Here is a 20947-nt window from a genome sequence, read left to right as displayed (position 1 = left end):
CCAAGAGAGAAGCTATTCAATACGCTACAGTTATATGGTGTCAATGGTGCATTATATCAAGCAATACTTAGTCTTTATTTGAGTTGTAAGTCAGCAGTTAGAATTGAAGGAAGTACAGGAAATGTTTTAATATTAAATCTGGTGTGAGATAAGGATGTACATTGTTCCCTCTGTTATTCGTTATCTATATGGATCATATTATGAAGGAAAGTGGTATTAAACCAGATATCAAAATTAGATATGTTAATGTCAGCTCTTTGCTTTATGCAGATGATGTTATACTTCTAAATAAATCTGCTACAAGTTTGCAAGATTCCCTGACTAAATTGAATAACTGTTTTAATAGATATGGTATAAAAGTGATGAATAAAAAGACAATGAAAGTAGGCAGAATCATTGAAAATGTCAACCTGCATTGTGAATGGAACAACTAAAACATTTCAGCTACTTAGGCACGATTTTTATTGAAGATGGTAAATTAAATATGGAAGTAGACAACAGAATCAACAAAGCTGGTATGGTAGTAAGTCAATTGAATAAATTCATATGGAATAAGAGAGAAATTAGTCGGAACACTAAATTAGCTGTATACAAGACAGTGTTCAAACCAGTTTTAACTTATGGATCTGAGTGCTGGGTCAGAAGTAAAGCACTTAACCAAAGACTATAGACTGCAGATATGAGACTCCTGAGAAAGAATAGGGACGTGAACAGATGGCATCAATGGCAATATCATATTAGGGAAGAACTGGACATTGTCAGCATCCAGGAATGCATTAGCAGAGCTAATCTCAGGTGGTATGGTCACTTAAACAGAGTGTGTGAGGAAAGATTAGCAAAACAAGTGTTCTCAGCCAGGCTGGCAGGAAAACGACTCAAAGGAAGACCAAGATATAGATGGATTGATATGGTACAAAGTGCCTTAGATGATAGAAATATAAGATCTGATAATGTTGGAGTTTTGACAAGTAACAGACTGATTTGGAGGAAAATTGTAGATAGGAAGTTAGTAATCATGTAAATTTTTTATGTAATACTGTCATATCCTGTACACCCCTTGAGAGTACATGGCAGGAATTTGATAATGATGATGAACTTCCTACCATATAGGCTTCGTTGATTCTGTTTGTCTGTTTCCATATTTAATGTACCATTTTCACTAAAATTTATGCCTGTTGTTTTTGTTGGGAACCAGGGCGAACAGCGAAAAGTCAGCTACTGAAACAAATCCTGAAACACACCCTCAACTCAACTTAACCAGAGTTCATGATGGTATTATAAACATAAGAAGCCTGTGAATGGCAAAGAAATGGAGCTAGCCGAGGAATTCGATAAGTACTAGATCGACATAATAGGGGTGACTGTAACATAAAAGAGAAAAACTGGTGAGATCTTTTTGAGCAATAAATACAAAATGTTATTTTCAGGCAATGACAATCAAGGAAAGGAAGGAGTAGCAGTAGTATTTAACATTAAACACGAGACTAATCTTCTCTAATGGTAGGCAGTATCAAGTAGTGTGATGTGGGCAAATATCAGAGTGGGAAACTGGACAATGAGACTTATTTGTGCCTATGGTCCCACAGAAAATTCTAATAAAATAGAAGAGGAATTTTTTGAGACTTTAGAAAAAGCAACTGTCACAATGAAAAATGAAAAGTTGGACCTTGTTGGGGATCTAAATAGCAGAGTAGGAAATGATTGTGAGACATACAAAAATAATTTGGGAAAATTTGGATAAAAGAGCAAAGCTAATAGAAATGGCAAATACCTGTTGGCTTTCTGCTCAGGACATGGACTGGTTATTACTAACACAATGTTCCAACATAAAAATGTGCACAAATTCACATGGAGAGAAGAGGCAAGAAATAAGAAAAGTTTCATTGACTATGTTATTGTTGACAGTGACTTTTTCTCACTGGTACCGGACACTATAGTGTACAGAGGATTTGAAATTGGAAGTGATCACCATTTTTTGAAAATAAGAACATGTAAGAAAGTTTTAAAGCAAATAAAAGTTGAGTAGTTCTTAGATGTAAACTGTAGACTAAAATACACAAACTTTATTCAGGCAGAAATGAAAGAGTTCGAGAACAGGAACCAAACCTTATAGGTTCAGTGGCAAATCCTGAAAAAACATTGATTGATTCAGCCTGAGATGCATGTGGTGAGGTGGTCTGTAAGGATAGAAAAATCAGAACGTCATGGTAGACACTAGAAGTTAAAGAGGCAATGAAGCAAAAGAAGAAAGCACATCAAAAGTTCCTGGCAAATAAGTCAGCTTATTAGGTCAGAAGCTCTGGTCGGTTCTGCACATTCCTCGATGGAGGAATGTGCAGAACCGACCTCGGACCTTGGAGACCTCGATGTAGTCAAAAGACTACATCGAGGTGTCCTCCCAGTTATACAGCTTTGACCCTTAAGCCCCCCTGCATGTAAAACATCCCACAATGATTGAATTTTTGATGTACAAGAATGTGTTATTGAAATTCACTGCTGATTACAAGTTTTTTGTGATGCAATGCAGGTGTGAGTACTCTACATCTTTGTGCATGAAGAATGAAAAACAGTAAGTACAGAGTCTGTGTTAATGACGGTTGGTGTGAAGTGGGCAGCCGAAAACCATATCTCATGATTTCTGTAAACAGAAAGTTGAACATTCAATCAGAGAAATTGGCAAATAAGTCAGAGATCATGATCCCGTAAATTGAACATTTGATTAGCATGAATCAAGCAGAATTTTTATTACTGACAATAATAATTCCATAAGCTAACAGGTTTTCACTTCAGGAGCTTTTGAGAATATTGTATTTTAACAGTATCCACCAGATAGCTGAGATTTGTCTTCATTAGGCTTCGGGTTATTTCCTTAATTGAAGATATATCTCAAGGATACCCATTTTGTAATAATGAATTGGTCAAATCAGTTCAGATAAAATGTTTCCAAAAAATAACCTGAAGAATTTTATTTGATGGCTTTGAAAAGTTGTTATGAAATGGAGAAAGTGTATCAAAAGGAATGGAGATTATGTTGAGACGTAGCATATGAAAATAAATTAGAGACTTCAAACTGTGTTTTTTTTGTATATTTCATTGACATATTTCTTTTTAGTGAGTTGCTATCACATTGGAAGAATTAGTTATGGAGCCTCTTCATAACACTTTTGAACATTAGAAGTTTGTTTACTTGTGATTCCATAACCTAAGTCTCAGTTGCTGCAGATATATGTTAGTCTTCCAGAAGTCAGATTTTAAACCCGATTTCTGTTTTCAGTGCATTACATTTGATATCTTCCATTTTTCTTTAATAGCCTATTATCAGCATCATATTACATAGAAGTAGCCGGATGACATGTGAATGGTCGACATTCTAATGTAGTTGCATTTTCTTGAACTTGCAATGTCATAAATATTTAATCATGTTTACATTACTATTTATGATTGATTTTTTTGATAGTTTGATTACTATTTATGATTGATTTTTTGATAGTTTATTGTATGAGAAGCAGTTTATATTTCTGTTTAAATTTTACAAGCTATATAACGAAAAAAGAAAAAATATGATTAAATTTTTTAACATAGTACTGCTTCTTCAAAATGGGGAGGTGTATACCTTTGGAAGCAATCAATATGGACAACTTGGACTTGGAGATTTCATTGTCAGGTAAACAATTATACCTATACCTAATTTTTAAAAGTATAACATACATTGTATGTAATCTTATAATCTGCAGTTCTGAGATTTGTTTTTTCTATCATGACTCTTTCACTTGTAAATTTTGTAAAGTTTCCTGTCTTCCTTTAGTCACCAAGAGATTACAGAAAAATATACAATATGTTGTTAATTCTCATGTTAGCTCAGGTATTGATATGCTTTGCTTATTAATAAGGATTTTGCTTGACTAAATGAAATCCCAATTTGTAGGTACTGAATTTGTTTTAATTGCTTTTTTCCTCTTGCATATCTGGTTAAATGAAGGAAGAGGCATTAATAGTAAGCCAACAAATTGTTACACCATCCATTACTAACAGTAGAGAGCACAGCTGTGATTACTACCTAATCTCAGAATGAATGAATCATTACCATAGCTGCAAAAGACTTAATATTTACTTAATAAAATATTAGATATTAGTATATTAAAAATGCCATATGCTAATATTGTTCGACCAGTGCACTTACTGTCTTACTGCAGAATATTGTATTTGAAATTTCTTTTTTTTTATTTTAATTCAGTACAGGAGCACAATATTTCATTCTCGATGTTTATTTTAAACAGTAATGGAATTCTCAAAAATTATTACTACAGGCATATCCTGGTCATACGACACATTAGGTTCCAAACCACCATCATATAGCAAATTTCATCATATAGCGAAACACTGCCTCCCGCACTTGTAGATGTATTAATGGTTTAATAATGTTTATAGGCAGTCGTATATGTGTGTGTAATTAATGTAAGTAAAGTGTTTGGGTATGTCAGATATGCAAACAAAAAAGTTATGAGTAGTTTCGTTTAAGGGAACATGTCAATTCCAACCAGTTTGGTCATCAATTTATACCATTAAAATTTTTTCCATTTTGGCAATAAAAGTGTAACATATACTGATACTTGCAGTATTAACTAGGGTAACACTTTTCACTTTATCAAGAACTTTATCTTTGTTTTTAATAGCCGTAACAATAGTACTGCGAGATAAGTTTAGCCTGCTCTCTCAATGCTCATACACCATTGTCACTAAATTTAACGATTTTAAATTTAGCATGTAACGTAATAGGTTTTATGCATCTTCTTCTTTTCACTGGAACAACAACACCCTTACCTTGAATTTTATTTGCCATTATTAACAACAATAAAATACAATCAGAATTATAAACATTTATGATTCACAGCTAAACGCCAAAACACAGAAAGAAGTAGTGAGCAATGACATTGTAAATAAACTGAGTTCATGAATACTGTGCATCAGCTGATTCACAGCAGTGTTATGTTGCAGAAACTGATGTATGAGCAGATCATTGCAAAGCAAAGTATCATAAAGCAGGATGTTACTTATTTACTAAAACTAGTTTGATTTTAAAATAACCTAATTAGAGAATATTAGAAAATTATTTTTTCATGAATAGAACTATGATATAATAAAATGTTTGACACATTTTCTGTATCTGCTAAAAATGGAGTATTCCATTAAGTACATTTGTAGTTTTCTTTTGATTAAAAACAACAACAAAAACAAAACTCTGTCAACAGAATTTACCTTTATCAAAATATTAACTGCACACTAAAACAGAAAATGTTTTCTCCCCAAGCTCAGATATGTATGAGTAAGTGAGTACAAGTATGTTGCTTTTAGGATTGCATTGTTTACCACTAATATTTTCAGCCCTTTGTTATTTTACAAGTTTTCAGGTTGGTTAATTAAAAACTGCATGTTTTGAATTCACAATAACCATGCATCTAAGAGTATGGAGAATATTATCAAATGGTAATAAATATATCTCTATTTGTACTAACCAGTACATCTTGAAATAAGCACAAGAAAATTATCAATTAATCCAAAGCAGACTTTGTAAGGGCAAAGCTTCTCTCCTTTTTTAAATAGCCATTAAGCCTTCTGGTTCAGTTACACCCAACAGCCTTAGCTGTTGGGTGTAACTTCTACTATTTCGTGTTCACTCACATCCCGATAGTACCATGGTAAGATTATCCAAAAATAAGACAGGCCTCTTGGTATTAGTCTTTTCCTCCAATTCTTGTATAGCTAACCAGGAAGATTTCTTTGTACAAAATAATGACTTGCTCACAGCATGTCAGAAGGACAGCAGAAAAATCCTTATTAATCCTGTTACTAATTAGGCTCCTGATCCAGATGGTGTTCCAGGATGTGTTCAAAACTTGTGCTTAGAATTAGCATCATATTCAGATATACACAAACTATGTGGAACTGGAATTTAAAATAAATAATTTACTAATTACGATACATGCCATCTTTCATGAATAACCCATGTTTCTTTCTTTTCATGGGGCATATAATAATAATAATAATAAAAATAAATGCCGGCCTGACTGGCTGAGTGGGCGTATCCGCTCTCCAGCCAAAAGGCTGTGGGTTCAAATCCCGCCATGGGAATGGATGTTTGTGATTGTCTGTGGAAATACTAGTAGTGGTGCTCGGCAATAGATGGCATTGGTCTAGTTGCGGTTAGTTGAAGTTGGTGGTTGAGTGGTGGAGACAGAGAGTTGTGGAGTGCGTGCCCTTTCTCGATGAGCCGTTGGACTCCCTGGAGGTGTCATAATAATAATAAAATTCCCTACATCTGTCTCTTTAATACATTCATGTTGGACATTGTCTGCATGTGCATAAACTACTGACATGAACTAGTTTTAGCATATCTATGCTTATACAGCATGTTAGTTGCAACTTTTTTTTGGTAGAATTTGATTTGTAAAATTAGCATTTGTGAAGTGTCTGGATGATATCAAATATCTCAAAGGTAATTCAAGCTGATTTCAAGTTTTATATATATATATATATATATATATATATATATATATATATATATATATATATATATATATATATACAGTTATCTCTCAACTTATATCGGGGATCCGTTCCATCCAGCAGGTTGTAAGTGGATACATTAAATCAACAGAGTTATAGGAGTTAAGGACTTAACCGTAATAAGTATACTGTCATTTTAATTTTTAAACCTTATAAAACTGTACTGTGTGTTACTTACTGCCACTATAAAACAGGAGAATAATCACCCAAATCTTCCTCCACAATCACATCTTCATTACCTTACCTATGTGAAGGACCAGGCTGCAGCTCTTCTGCTGTAACCTTTGTTTTTTTGCTGATAATGTCCAGTGTGCTTTGCTTATTCCTCCTCTCTTCTTTTTCATAGCAAGCAAATGCATCATTTACTTTCCTTTCTACTAATAAGTAGCATTCAACATTGGGGTCCATGTCTTCAGCCATTTTCAGAAAACTGCTAACTGCAGAGAACATTTCTGCAAGACCCTTCACTGTGAATTGTTTAACCACCTCTTCTTGTTTCTCTTTTCCCCTCTTCTTTTTCTCGTTCTTCCTCTTCTGCAACATGTTCCTCCAGTTCGACCAAATTTTCATTGGTCAACTCTTCAGAGAGCACTTTCTATGAGTTGAATTATATTGTCATCATTCACTTTGAGATTCAGATTGTTTGCTATTTCTTCCACTTCCTACTATTTCTTCACTCAGTTTACAAAGGTCTTCATTTTTTTCAAAATTTCCAAAATTGAGCAGAAACCTTTTTAATGTCTTTTTTCATATGCAACTCATACATTGAGAGATCACTTCGTTCCAAGTCACAGCAATAATTTTAATAGCATGATAAATATTGAATGCTTTCCAGAATTGCATGAAAGTCTGTGACGAAGGTGTGAAAAATGGTCAAAAAGTTCTCTGCACATAATAAGCCTTAAACACTGCAAGAACTCCCTGATTGATTGGTTGGATCAGTGAAGTAGTGTTTGGAGGGAGAAACATGACCTTTGGGTAAAGATCACTGATGTAAGGTTGATTACCTGGAGCATTATCTAGAATTAATAAAATTTTAAATTCTACATTTTCTTTCACACAATAGCTTTCCATTTCACTTGCATAACAGTTGATTATAGCATCCTCAAACAATTTTTGAGTCATTTATTGTTCCGATAATGAACTGGAAGAGTATGCTTTCTAATGTTTTTGAAGGCTCGTAGATTCTCACTGTGCCATATCACAAATGGATTCAGTTTATATCCAGTCACGTTACTTCCTAACAGAATCATAATATGGTCTTCAAGAGCTTTGAAACCAGTCATAGATTTTAGCGTTTTGTGGATGCATGTCAGTTCGGGCCTTTTTTCCCAAAACAAGGATGTTCTCATCCACATTAAATATTTGCTGTGGTAAATAATTCTCCGTAATAACTACCTTCATGATTTAAAATGTTTTTTGACAACTGGTAAGGGTGGAGACTATCTTCTCTTGGAAATGTGTTTGTTGTTTTTATCTGTATTTATACATAAGATGAAAAACAGTGCCCCCCCCCCCCCTTACTATTTTTTATTTATATCATCCTGTATTATTGAATTCCTGTATTGTTATTGATTTAATTTGGCTGAAGATTTTAACTTATCATTTGATTTGAGAATTTACATATCTTTTCTAGAATGTCACTGCTCAACTCAGTTTTCTGTTACTTCTAATTTATTTTTAGTTTTAATTTCATTTCATGTGAAGAACATTTATTTAAGATTTTGTTTGCTTGCATTTTTAGCATAACAGTAATGCTAAAAGAAGTTTTTTAATTTTTTTTTAAAAAAAAAATTATTGATTAGCTGAAGTGATTTTTATTAGTTAACATTTCATAAGAATGTCTTGTTGTTTTTATTGGATCCCTGAAGCGCATTATTTTTTTATTGTGATTACTTTTGTAGGGGATCACCAACACTTGTGAAGTTACCTATACCAATCATTCTTGTATGTGCAGGGAGTTATCATACAGCTCTTCTTACAACTCAGGGACAAGTTTATACTTTTGGAAGTTACCAGGTAATTGTTCACAAGTAGAACTCACGGAACATTTTCCAGTGCTTCTGGCTAAATAAAATAAAAAAAAAACTATTTTTTTAATTATTGAAGAAAAGCAAAATGCTTCATCCTGCCATCAGAAATTACTGAATGAAAGGATAAGCTGAGGAGTAAGAGTAATACCTGTTACTTTATAAAATCCTAAATGTTGTGTAGAGTCTTTCATTTTGTTCCACAGAAATTGAATTTGTTTTTATAAAACAAGCATTACATTTTAAAATATTTTATTGCTTGTTTTTAATAATGGCCAGTTCCAATTTATGTCTGCATGTAGCAATGAATTGTCATTGAGTTCCTAGTAAAATCAGGAGGAGAAAAGAACCAATCCTAGCACTGTCAAAATAAGGGTTAGGAGATGAAAATCAAGCACATTCTTTAGAGATCATTTAGACCATTAGACCACAGAACTGATGAAATTCAGACAGGTTTATTCTGTATTGGAAGCCTTTAAAAAATTATTTAAAAAAAAAAAGGAAATGGAAAAGTGAACCTGAAATTATCAGACAACCATATTGATAATGCTGGACTGCATATACTATCCATGAAATTTTCAAGTTCGGTTGGACAGTCATGTCACATTTGGTTTCTTAAAGAATCATCTACATGGATGATGAATTTTAAAAAATAAAAATTCAGAAGTCACAAACATGGAGTTTTCCAAAGTTTGGATTCAGTGTTGAGAAGATGTATTGAGTTTCAAAGTGGATATGCAGAAGATGGGTCAAAGCCAAATAACTGGGAGGAGACCTCTACATCGGCTTTCAGGAATGTGTAAACTAACTCAGGCTTTACCCTAATGTCTAATTCAGTTGGACGTTACCTTCACTTGGTGCACCCTGTTAGTAGGTATCTACTGGGAACTGAACGAATGAGGAAGGGCTGGTGATTTGGGACTTAGCCGACCAAATTGTACTCTCTGTTGGCTTAAACCACAAATGCATATGATGGTACAACATAAGATTTCATGCTGGCTGGGACAATGCCTGGATAAACAAGGCTGTTGCTGTTTTCATCAGGGAACCAGGGCAAACAGTGAAAAGTCAGCTACTGGAACAAGCTCCAACTCAACATTTAGAAGAAGAATAAATCCAACATCAGAAGAACTGAAGATAGGAATCATCAATATAAGGATAATGGAAAGAAAATCAAACTTGCAGAAGAATTGAAAAAGTACCACGTGGACATAATTGGCATTACTGAGACAAAGACAGGTGAGATATTACTAAATAATAAGTATAAGATGTTATTTTCAGTCAATAATAATCAAATGGAAGGCAGTTTCAAGTAGAGTTATGTGAGCAAACTTCAAAATGGGGACATGGGCAATGAAACTTATTTGTGCCTATGGTCCCACAGAAGGTTCTTCTAAAGAAAAGTGGAGAAGTTTTTTGAGTCATTACAACAAGAAGCTGACATAAAGAAAATGGAAAAAGTGGTCCTTGTTGAGATCTGAACAGCAGAGTAGGAAATGAATCCCAACAGGCATATAGGAACACTTTGGGAAAATTTAGAGAAAAAGGGCAGAGATAATAATAATGGCAAGTATGTACTTGACTTCTGCTCAGGACACATACTAGTCATTACTAACACCATTTTTCAACATAAAGATGTGCACAAGTTCACATGGAGAGAAGACTCAAGAAATAAGAAGAACCTTGTTGACTACATCATTGTTCATAGTGATATCTTCACTGGTTCAGGATACAAGAGTGTACAGAGGATTTGAAATTGGAAGTGACTATTACTTTTGTCAGAAAAGGCATATGGCAATGTGCTCAGAGAAGAGCATTTCAAAACACTACAATATATGGGGTGAATGGAACATTATACAGAGCAATACATAGTCTATATTTAAGTTGTCATTTAGCGGTTAGAATTGAAGGAAATACAGGAAGATGGTTTGATGTAAAATCAGGGTAAGACGAGGATGCACATTATCTCCACTCTTATTCATCATCTATATGGATGAAAAAATCCATATAGATGATGAATAAGATGATTTCATCTACATTATGAAAGAAAGTAGATTCAAGACTGATATTAGAATTGGAGATCAATAGTGTTTTGCTTTATGCAGATGTTGTTGTACTTCTAAACACATTTAGTGCAAGTCTGCATGATTCACTGACTAAATTGAATAACAGCTGTAACAAATTTGGCATGAAAATCAGCAGTAAAAAACCAAAACCATGAAAATAAGCTGGAGCATAGAAAACTTCAGCTGCATTCTGAATGGAATATCCTATAGAACAAGTAAACTATTTTAGCTATTTTGGCACAGTTTTTAGCGAAGATGGCAGGTTAAATCTGTGAATAGACAGCAGAATAAGCAAAGTTGGTACGGTGGGTAGCCAGCTAAATAAATTTATATAGAATAAGCGAGAAATTAGCCAAAACACCAAACTAGCAGTATACAAGACAGTATTCAAATCAGTTTTAAGTTATGGATCTGAGATTAGGGTTAGAAATAAAGCACTTGATCAAAGACTAGAGACCACAGACATGAGGATTCTGAGAAAAATTAGGGGAGTGAACCAATGGCATCAATGGTAGAATCATTAAAAATGAAGATATTAGAAAAGAACTTGTCATTATTAGCATTCAAGAATATGGCAGCAGAGCTAATTTAAGGTGGTATGGCCACTTAAATAGAATGGGCAAAGAAAAGTTAGCAAAACAGTTGTTTGATGCCAAGATGGCTGGAAAGAGATCCAGAGGAAGACCAAGGTCTATGTGGATTGATTCAGTTAGAAGTGCCTTAGAAGCACGAATGTTAGATGTGACAATATCGGAATGCTCACAAGTAATAGATTGATTTGGAGGAAAATTGTTGATAGGAAATTAATAATAATGTAAACTTAATCATGTAGTCCTTTCATAGTAACCTGAACACCCTTGGAGGTACAGGAAATTGATGATGATAATGATGAATGTACGTATAACTAGTATCCTATAATATCTGTATATAAAATGTAATTTGTTTAAGTATATTTGCCCTTATCCTTATACATATCCATTGTTGTTTTATAAGTGTTTGCTTTTAAATGTTTCTACTTCATTTTTTTCTTTATGTGAGGGTAAAGTGAGACAGTCATAAACATTAGTTTAATATTATGTCTAATTTGTCATTACAGTTAGTTAAATGATAACTGTAATGTATTAACATTACAGTTATCATGACGAAAGATAGATTTAAGTAGATGACATTATGATAATAATTTAACTTATAAAATTTTACTGCCAACAGAATTTTTGGTTATGTCTTATGATTTATCATTCTAACTATGTAGTTAAAATGAGAACAGAATAACAAAAAAAAAAAAAGTTTCAAATGCGAGATGTTAGAGCAGGAACCATCTTAATCAGATATTTATCATTAGTCTACAGTAAAAAAAGAAATTCATTTTTTACAGATATACATGCACCCAAGTTCAGTCAGTATCAATAATAATCTTTGGTTGGAAAGAGCTGGATTCTAATTCCTTACAGGATTTGAAGTGCTCTTTAACTGAAAGCGAGTTAGCTGCATGCAGAAGTAGGAGAGCTTTTTCTTCCAGGATGCAGATTTTTCCTGCTGCAAGACAGCCCAAAGAACACATGCAATTCACAGCATAATTCACTGGCCTCATAGTCTTAAGTTACTTCAGCCATAATCCTAAATAACAACAACAGGGGAATTTAAGCCTGTGTGCTTGTGCACCCATGCGCACGTGCACACACACACAAATTTCATTTTCCCATCCACCGAAAATAGGATGAGGCTACTGAACAACAACTTTCAAGTCCAATCTATCTGCTGCAAGTTATGAACTTGAAGAATTCAATCACTTATACTCTTGATGTTTTCTGTTTTCCTTTTAACTTTAATGATTTGGTATATTTGTTAAGATGATTATTTATATGGGCACTCCATGGAGTAAAAAGACTCATCGCAGGAGACCCACTCTATCCATGAACACAATATCTATTATACATCTCCTTAAATGAATACTCTGTTATGGCGCTCACAACCAACTCTGGCAAATCCATTCCACTCATTCATTACTCTCCAAGTGAAGAACCTAGTCTGCACACCCTTACTAACCACACTATTAGACAACTTCCAAGTGTGACTCCTTGTTTTTCCCTACTCCCTATTATATCGAAAATTTTCTTCTGTGTCAATCTTATAGAATCCCTTTAGTAACTTATAAGTTTCTATCATATCCCCTCTCCACTACCTGTCACCTAAACTCTGCATCCCACACAAACACTCCCCATATATCCTCATAGGAATCATTCCACATACCTATCACTAGTTGGTCACTCACCTCTGAGTCTTCACCTCCTGATCCCCAAGAAACACAGGTGACCAAATTTATGCACTGTAGTCAACTTGTGGTTGAATCATAGGGATAATAACCTTCCTAGCTTTATTTGTCAGTATGTTTTTTCAGTATCAAAGTAATCCTCTCAGCTATTTTGCCAACTCTTGCAATATGTCCTCTGAATTTCAAATCTCTATCCACCATCACCCCTCCAGATTTCTAGACTCATCAATTTCCTGTAAACTAGTACCATCAATATGATATTGAACTATGTAATCTTTTCATCCTGAAGTGCATTACATTTTACAACATTGAATTAACAACTATTGTCCCTTGCTCATACTGCCAATTTATTTAAATCAACCTGTAAGATATCTACATCACCTTTATCGACCATTGTCCTCCCTAGTTTTCATCATTGGCAAACAACTGAATATTCAACTTCAAATCTTCCGCTATATCATTAATGTTCAAATTAAAGAGTAGTGTGCTTAGCACAAAGCCCTGGAGCACTCCACTAATCATCCTCATTAACCTTGATTCCACTCAACTATACACCACCCGCTGATGTCTCTCTCTCTCTCTCAGCCCCCCCACCCCACCCCCACCACCATTCTTGCCACCAGCCTCATACTGATTCCCATTTTCTCCACCTTATATAATAGTTTTTCATGCAGTATTCTGTCAAATTCCTTTGCAGAGTCTAGCAATATCATGGTATAGCCATTTTTTTTTTCCCATTTCTGTTGTCATTTTATTATGAAATGTGAATAAATTACTGTGGCAGGACTTACCTTTTACAAAGCCATGCTGTCCCCTATAGAGTATCATATTCCTGTCCACCCATTCCTGAATTTTACGTTTAACCAACTTTTCCAATACTTTAGTCACAACTCCAGAGATACTAATTGGTATGTAATTTCCTACTTCTGTCTTGGAGCCACCTTTATGTAATGGAACTATCTTACCCTCTTTCTACTCCCTTGAAACCTTGCCAGAGCAGAGACTTAGATTAAACAACTTCATCAGAGGCACTGACAGTTTACTTGCACATTCTCGTAGCACAGGAGCTGAGATACCATCCAGGCCCACTGCTGTATTCACATTGATATTTTTCAATATACTGAGTACCTCTAGTTCATCTATCTCAATGCTCAAGTCAATCTCTGTCACCAATGTCAACCAATTCGTTCATCGCCGTTGTACATAATGAACAGCATGTCGCAGCACATTCTGGCGTAACATGTAAGCAGTGAATGTTCGTGAAGTTTAATTTTGCATGTGAGTAAGTGTTTGTCATTTTATTATCAAAAGTCCAAATTTTGCTAATTGTTATTTTAAAGATTTAATTTGACCCAATGGAGAAAGAAAAGCAATTTCTTTTAAAATGAAAATTGCAATTTTAGATTGCTTAACAAAAGGAGAGAGATCTACAGCGATTGGTAAACATTTTAATTTAGGCGAATCTACTATAAGAGCAATTAAAAAGAATGAAGTCGCAATAAGAAAATCTGTCATTTTTGGCACAAAACTAAGTGCCAAATTATCATCGTACTCAAGGATGCTTTATTAGAAAACACGGAACGAGTGCTCATAATTTGGATTGAAGAATTAACTCAAAGAAGAATTCCTATAAGTGGTTATTTAATTAAACAAAAAGCTTTTCGGTTTTATGAACAGATGAAGAATTGGAGCTGTCTATTTCCGCTTCCCAGGCTGATTTTCGGCTAGCAAAGAATGGTTAACTGGGTTTTTAAAAAGGAATCCACTTCATAATGTGACTATTACAGGCGAGGTTGCAGCAGCAGATGAAGCAGCAGCCAAAATTTTTCAAGAGAAGTTAGCCAAAATTATTGAAGATGGTGGATATTATTATTATTATTTGACACCTCCAGGGAGTCCAAAGACTCATTGAGGGAGGGCACCAGCTTTACAGCTTCTCCACAGCTCAATCCACCAACTGACCACAACTACACCAACGCCATCTACTGCCGACTACCACTAGTATTTCCAAAGACAATCACATATTGTCCCGATCAATTGTTTAACACTGACGAAACAGGATTGTTTTGGAAGAAAATGCCTAGTCGAACTAACATCGCAAAGTCTGAGAAAAAGCAAGTGGGTTTAAAGCAAGCAAAGATCGTTGCTTGCTTTAAACATTAAACGACGTTGTTATTTTGTAGCAATGCATCAGGAGATGGAATGTTGAAACCCCTCCTAGTAAATCGATTTCTAAGACCACATGCTCTAAAAGGCAAAGATCTAAAACAGCTGCCGGTACATTGGATGGCTAATACAAAGGCCAGGGTAACAACTGCTGTATTTACTGAATGGTTCAATAATTGCTTTGTACCAGAAGTGGAAACATATATGAAGCAAAAAGCTCTAGATTTTAAAGTTTTATTAATTGTTGACAATGCACCAAGTCATCCGCATTTAGAACATCCAAATGTGCAGGTAGTGGTTTTTCAATACAAGCATTATTCAGCCATTAGATCAAGGCATAATTGCTACTTTTAAAAATATTATGTTAAGCAGATGTTTGGAAAAAATTTTCTATTTTGCACTGCTTAAATCATGTTGCATCTGCTATCACTGAAATAAGACCACAAACTTTAAATGCCTGCTGAAAAGCAGCTTGGCCTGGATGTGTTGCAAACAGTGCAACGATGCAAACATCTACATTATCAGCTGAAATCATTACTTTGGCACATTAAATTGGTGGGGAAGGTTTTGATACATTTATCCAGAACAATGTAGACGAATTGCTTGTGGATAAATGCCTTAAGCGACAATGATATTATTGGATATCGATTAACTTTAGATATCATCGAAGATCCAGAAAACGATAGTGAAGCAGAAGGAAAACCTGTCCCCTTCACTGCAAATATAATTAGAGAAGGTCTTGAACTGTGCAATAAATTGGAAAATCATTTTCTTGTTAATGACACAAATTCTGAACGAGCCTTTAAATTCCAATGTGAGCTGAAGAACGTCTGGATATCACGAGCTGTATAAAAAATTAGTGAAAACATCATCGCAAAGTTTAATCACTGATTGCATTGTCAGAAGAAAAAAATCAGCACAGAATGAGGGTAAAGCTAATTCTGTTTATGAAGAACCATTGCCTTTACCATACAGATCTGATGCGCTGACTATCTCTTCTGGTGATGAAAGTGATTTTGCACCAGTTTGCAAACATTGCCGAATATTGTTTAACAGCGATAATAATTCTGAAGACAAAATGTAAAAAAAAAAAAAATGTTACTTTTCAATAATATTAAATGAATAAAGCTTTAAAATGAACTTAGGCATTCTTATTTTCCTGAATTTTCATAAACTTTTTTATGCGATTTTAGGTTAATTTTAATTCATTGCTTCAGTTTTATGCGGATTTAGAAAATTATGGAACGTATCCCTAATTTTTCAACGTAAGTTAGGCCTTTTTTGTGCGATTTTTTTATATGCGGTTTTCTGGGGAACGTATCTACCACATAAAAAGCGACCCAACTATATTTACACATATATATATATATATATATGTAAATATACTGTTCTGTGTTTTTATTATCCTTGAAATATGAAAAACAAACAGTGATTGTGAAAGTACTAAAAGAGGCAAGAAAATTCGATTGATTTCAAAAGAAAACGAACTTGCACATAAGGGATCTTAAAACAGTGAATTGCTATTTCAAGTGGTCATATTTATAACATCAGTCATTTTAACATTTTCAGCAATTTTAAAAGATAAACAAAGAAATTTATGATTATACTCACAGTGCAAGTTCTGTTTAGTCTGTAGTTATTTGTCAAAAAGTAAATATCATCAGAAGAAATGGAATGCCATCAAACAGTTTGGATTCAGAATCAAGATAGAAAAATCGAATGCTTAGTTTTTCTACACAGCAAAGACATTGAGAGAGTTGACCTTCTACAAGCTAATATGCAAAAAATGAAAGAAAACAGAATTTTAAAATTGTATTTTTAGAGTAAACTTTTATTATAAAAATGCATAATTAATACTTTTGTATTGATTAATTAATATGAAATTAATAACTTTATATTGCCACATTCTAACAATTATTACCTATATTCATATTTCTTCGTGAAGGAATAAATGCTATATCCAAAAAGGATATAGCATTTATTCTAATTAGTTAATTAATCTGCATAATTAGAAAAAAAATTTTTCAAATTATTAATTTTTTAATAAATTCAAGGATAAATTCAAGTTACGAACACATTTCCATGAATGTATTATGGTCAGAAGTTAGAGTTCGCCTGTAATCCTAGATGGGACAGAGAAAAAACTCAATCTTTTGGAGAGCATAAAAATGCTACTGGTTGGTGAATCAGATTGAAAGAGACTTTCAGGTGTATCGTGCAAAATAGCCACCTGGATAGTTTTCTGATTATTACCCCCCCCCCCCCCCCCCCTTGACAACAGGAATAAAAAACTCCTGAGAGTGTCCTCTTGAGTAGACCATGGATATTTCTGTTTACATTAGAAAGGATGTTTAAGTTGTAACTATAGAGTGAAAAAAGATTTAATATGTAGCACTTCAGCCCTAAATACCAAACATGGAACTTTTTAAGCCACTTCACGATTCTAATAAGTGGGGAGGTGGTCTCACGGACAATGACATTCATCTCCCACCTAAAGACAATCACAAACATCCATGCCCATGGTGGGTTCGAATCCTGCCATGGAAATGGATGTTTGTGATTCTCTTTAGGTAGATAACATATCCTTTATAAAGAAAATGTGCTACTTAGTGAGTTCTGAGTTCTATAAGCAGTCCTACATACAAGCCAAGTATTTGTTTATAATTATACAGATAATTCTTCCTACCCACTATTTAATCAGCTTGGATATAGTTTCACTTTTCCCTAATATTGCTCTCATTGATATTACCTTGATGGATCTGTCTTTCATTCAGGATTTCTCCATGAGTGCAGGTCACAAAGATGCCTCCAATGATCTTGAGCCTCTCTTCCATGTTATATCCATAGGTTTAACTAATGGATCTTCCCATCTTGTAGGTGTTCTTCCTGGTTTTCTCTTCATTCTTGGTTGCCAGTTGAGTATTCTATATGTCTGGCTATGTGGCCTGCCCATCTAATCTTGCTTTCATATACTGCAGTTACCACACCTTTTATGCCTGATCTCTTTCTTAGTTGCGTTTTCTAGCATGTTCCATTTTGCTGATGTTACAAATCCTATGTTTTATTGTACGCTGAGTTATTCTCAGAGTCTCTTCTTCTTTTCTTGTTGTGTTCCATGTTTCTGATACTTATGTGAGTGATGGAAGAATGTCACTATTAAATAGTTTTGCTTTCGCAGAGATGTCAAGATTTGGATCAGTAAGTGTTTCTTTTAGTCTGCTGAATCATAGAAGCTTTCTTTCTTTTTACTAGTTCTTCAGATAAATCATTATTCATTTTTATCGTTTATCTTAAGTAATTGTAAGAGTCAGCTTGTTCTATAGGGATGTTATTAATACATAGGTGAATGTCACTTATGTAGATGTTTTTAATCCATTTTGTTTTTTCTAGATTCATTTCTAAGCCTATCTTATTGCTGTTTGTGTATATTTTTTCACCCATTTCTTCTAGGTCTTTTGGGTTGTGGGATATCAGTATTAGATCATCTGCAAACATAAGAATTTGTAGTTTTTCACCATCTATGCTTATTCCTCTGTTTAGGTCTATTTTTTCAGAATGTATTCTAAAGCGCTAGTAAATAGATTTGGGGAGATCACATCACCTTGGTAGACCCCTCTTTTTATATCTATATTTATAGGTTGATCAAATAGGGTTATTTGTGTGGTCTGATTTTTGTCAATTTCTTTTAACATGTGGATGTAAGTAGGGCCCACATTTATTTCCAGTAAGGCACTGATGACTGCATGGCTCTGAGGAGTCTGTGGTCAGAATCTATGTTGAAGTATGTTTCGCCTATTGTACCAGTCTTTTACAGTCTGTTAAAATGTAGTCAATTTCATTTTTTTGTGTCTCCATTATTTGGTGATTGCCAAGTCCATCTTCTTCCTGGGTGTTTGTTGAGGAAAGTGTTCATGATAGAGTTTGTTCAGCTGCAACAAATTTGGCTAATCTCTCCCCTCTTCTATTTCTTTCTCCCAGACCATTTGGACCTATAAACTTTTCGTTTTCTTTTCTTCATCCTATTTTGGCATTAAAGTCTTCACCAATGAATGTTGACTTGTAATTTAATGCCTGTTCAGGATTCATGTAAAAATTTTCTATTTCTGATTATCAGCTACAGATATTGGAGCGTAACAGGATATTAATTTTATTGTTATATTGTTCTCTGTTCCAATTAGGAGAACACCTATTCTTTCAGATATGATGTTACAAGAAAGGTTCGACTTGGTGAGCTTAGATTTAACAATGAAGTCCACTCCACCTTGTTTGTCATTGCTTGAGGATGCTCTTGAGAAGTATCTGTGAGCCATCGTACCATCTTGCTGTCAGTTCTTTCAATCTTTTTGTTTCATTCACTAGTAGGATATCTAAGTTGGTATTGGTTAGTTCTTTGATTAATAAATCTATTCTGTAGTTTCTTGCCAAAGTTTGAGTATTGAGGGTATTGATTGCCATTTTCAAAGATCTAAGGAGCGGCTTGCCTTCGTGAGATTCTTAGTACCCCCTGGCCTCACTCGGTGCCTTACTTCTGCCGTAGAAAGGTGAGTGTGGGCTGCGCAGGATTCGGAGGCCATTTCTGTTGTTGCAGTAGTGGCATCTTTGCTGTAGTCACATATACACTTCTCTTGACTAGAGTTCTGAAGTGTTGATATACTAATCGATATCTTATTGATATACTAAAATTATTGCAACAAGATTTTCCTCTGGGTTTTTTGAAATTACTGTATTTGATTCTGCTATTAGCACCAGTTATTTTTCATGTTAGAAAAAGCAAATAAACAAATAGAGGTAATGTCAATGGGTTCTCCAGTTACTCCTACCCTAGTTAACTATCATATGGAGTATTTTGAAACAGCATATCTGGAAACTTCACTCTGTGTTCATTCATATGGTTCTGTTATGTTGATGACAGATTTGCAGTTTGAAACTCTTGTTACATTGAGGTCTTTCTTCAATGAATTGTCTATCCAAGAATATATTCACTGAAGTAGAAGGCTAGAATAGCCCTTCCTTTCTTAGATGTGCTTATCCTAAGACACTCCAATCATAATTTGAAATTTCTAATGAAAGTTTTTCTTTCATTAGATAGCTATTGATTAGAAGGATATTGAATTAAAAGATTAGAAGATACATTGATGCATTCACATAATCATTGATAATCATCCCTCTTAAAAGTCTAGCACTATCGAAACCTTAATTCATTGTGCACACAGTTTGTTCCACTGAAGTCTCTTTTACATGAAGAGATGTTAAAATTTATTTATAACCTATTAAAATTTCAGTCTCATTTCTAAAATAATAAACAACCATGACTACTGATTTTAGATTTTGTTTGTGTGTTTTCCACTATAAATTACACTCTTTTATTTTGAATTCTAATGGTATAGAGATCTAGCACATGCAATGCATAACATTCCCTTTATAACATACTTTTCGTTGTTATTCTGTTCTCTTCTTTTTAACATATAGGTATAATAGTCATGAAACATGACTGAAAATTCTGTTGATAATAAAATTTTATAAGTTTTATATTTTTAATTATTATGGTAAAAACACTATCTCTCAAACTTTCTGTATTCAAGTAAATTCATCAGTAAATTCACTTGTAAATGCATCAGTTCCCACTTATGTGATGTTGCATGAAATTATCTACAGATGAATTAAAATTGATGTGGAACATGGAGTAAAAACACAAGTTTTGTACTTTTTAAAATTTAGTAAATTGTGAGTGATGACTCTGTGCATATTACGAGATAACCAGTGCATATGCACTGATTGAAAACAATATATTGTTGTTATGCATAGGTTGAAAAATATTATGCATACATTGATACATAGTGAACAACTAG

At 34.0% G+C, this 20947-nt stretch overlaps 1 protein-coding gene across 1 annotated transcript in view; it reads left to right on the top strand.

Moving 5' to 3' along the window:
* Positions 1-20947, top strand: part of hiw (MYC binding protein highwire) — a 1014282-nt gene that overhangs the window by 195446 nt on the left and 797889 nt on the right. Inside the window, exons 19-20 of the mRNA XM_090402616.1 lie at positions 3583-3664; positions 8469-8583. Coding sequence (XP_090258742.1) covers positions 3583-3664; positions 8469-8583 — 197 coding nt within the window. The remainder of the gene's footprint in view (positions 1-3582; positions 3665-8468; positions 8584-20947) is intronic.

The sequence above is a fragment of the Typopeltis vanoorti genome, chromosome 13, assembly GCF_054136105.1.
Source record: "Typopeltis vanoorti isolate ZY-2024b chromosome 13, IOZ_Tvanoo_1.0, whole genome shotgun sequence".
NCBI classification, from domain to species: domain Eukaryota; kingdom Metazoa; phylum Arthropoda; class Arachnida; order Uropygi; family Thelyphonidae; genus Typopeltis; species Typopeltis vanoorti.
The sequence above is the reverse complement of the archived record's forward strand: the minus strand, read 5'-3'. Positions and strand labels throughout refer to the sequence as shown.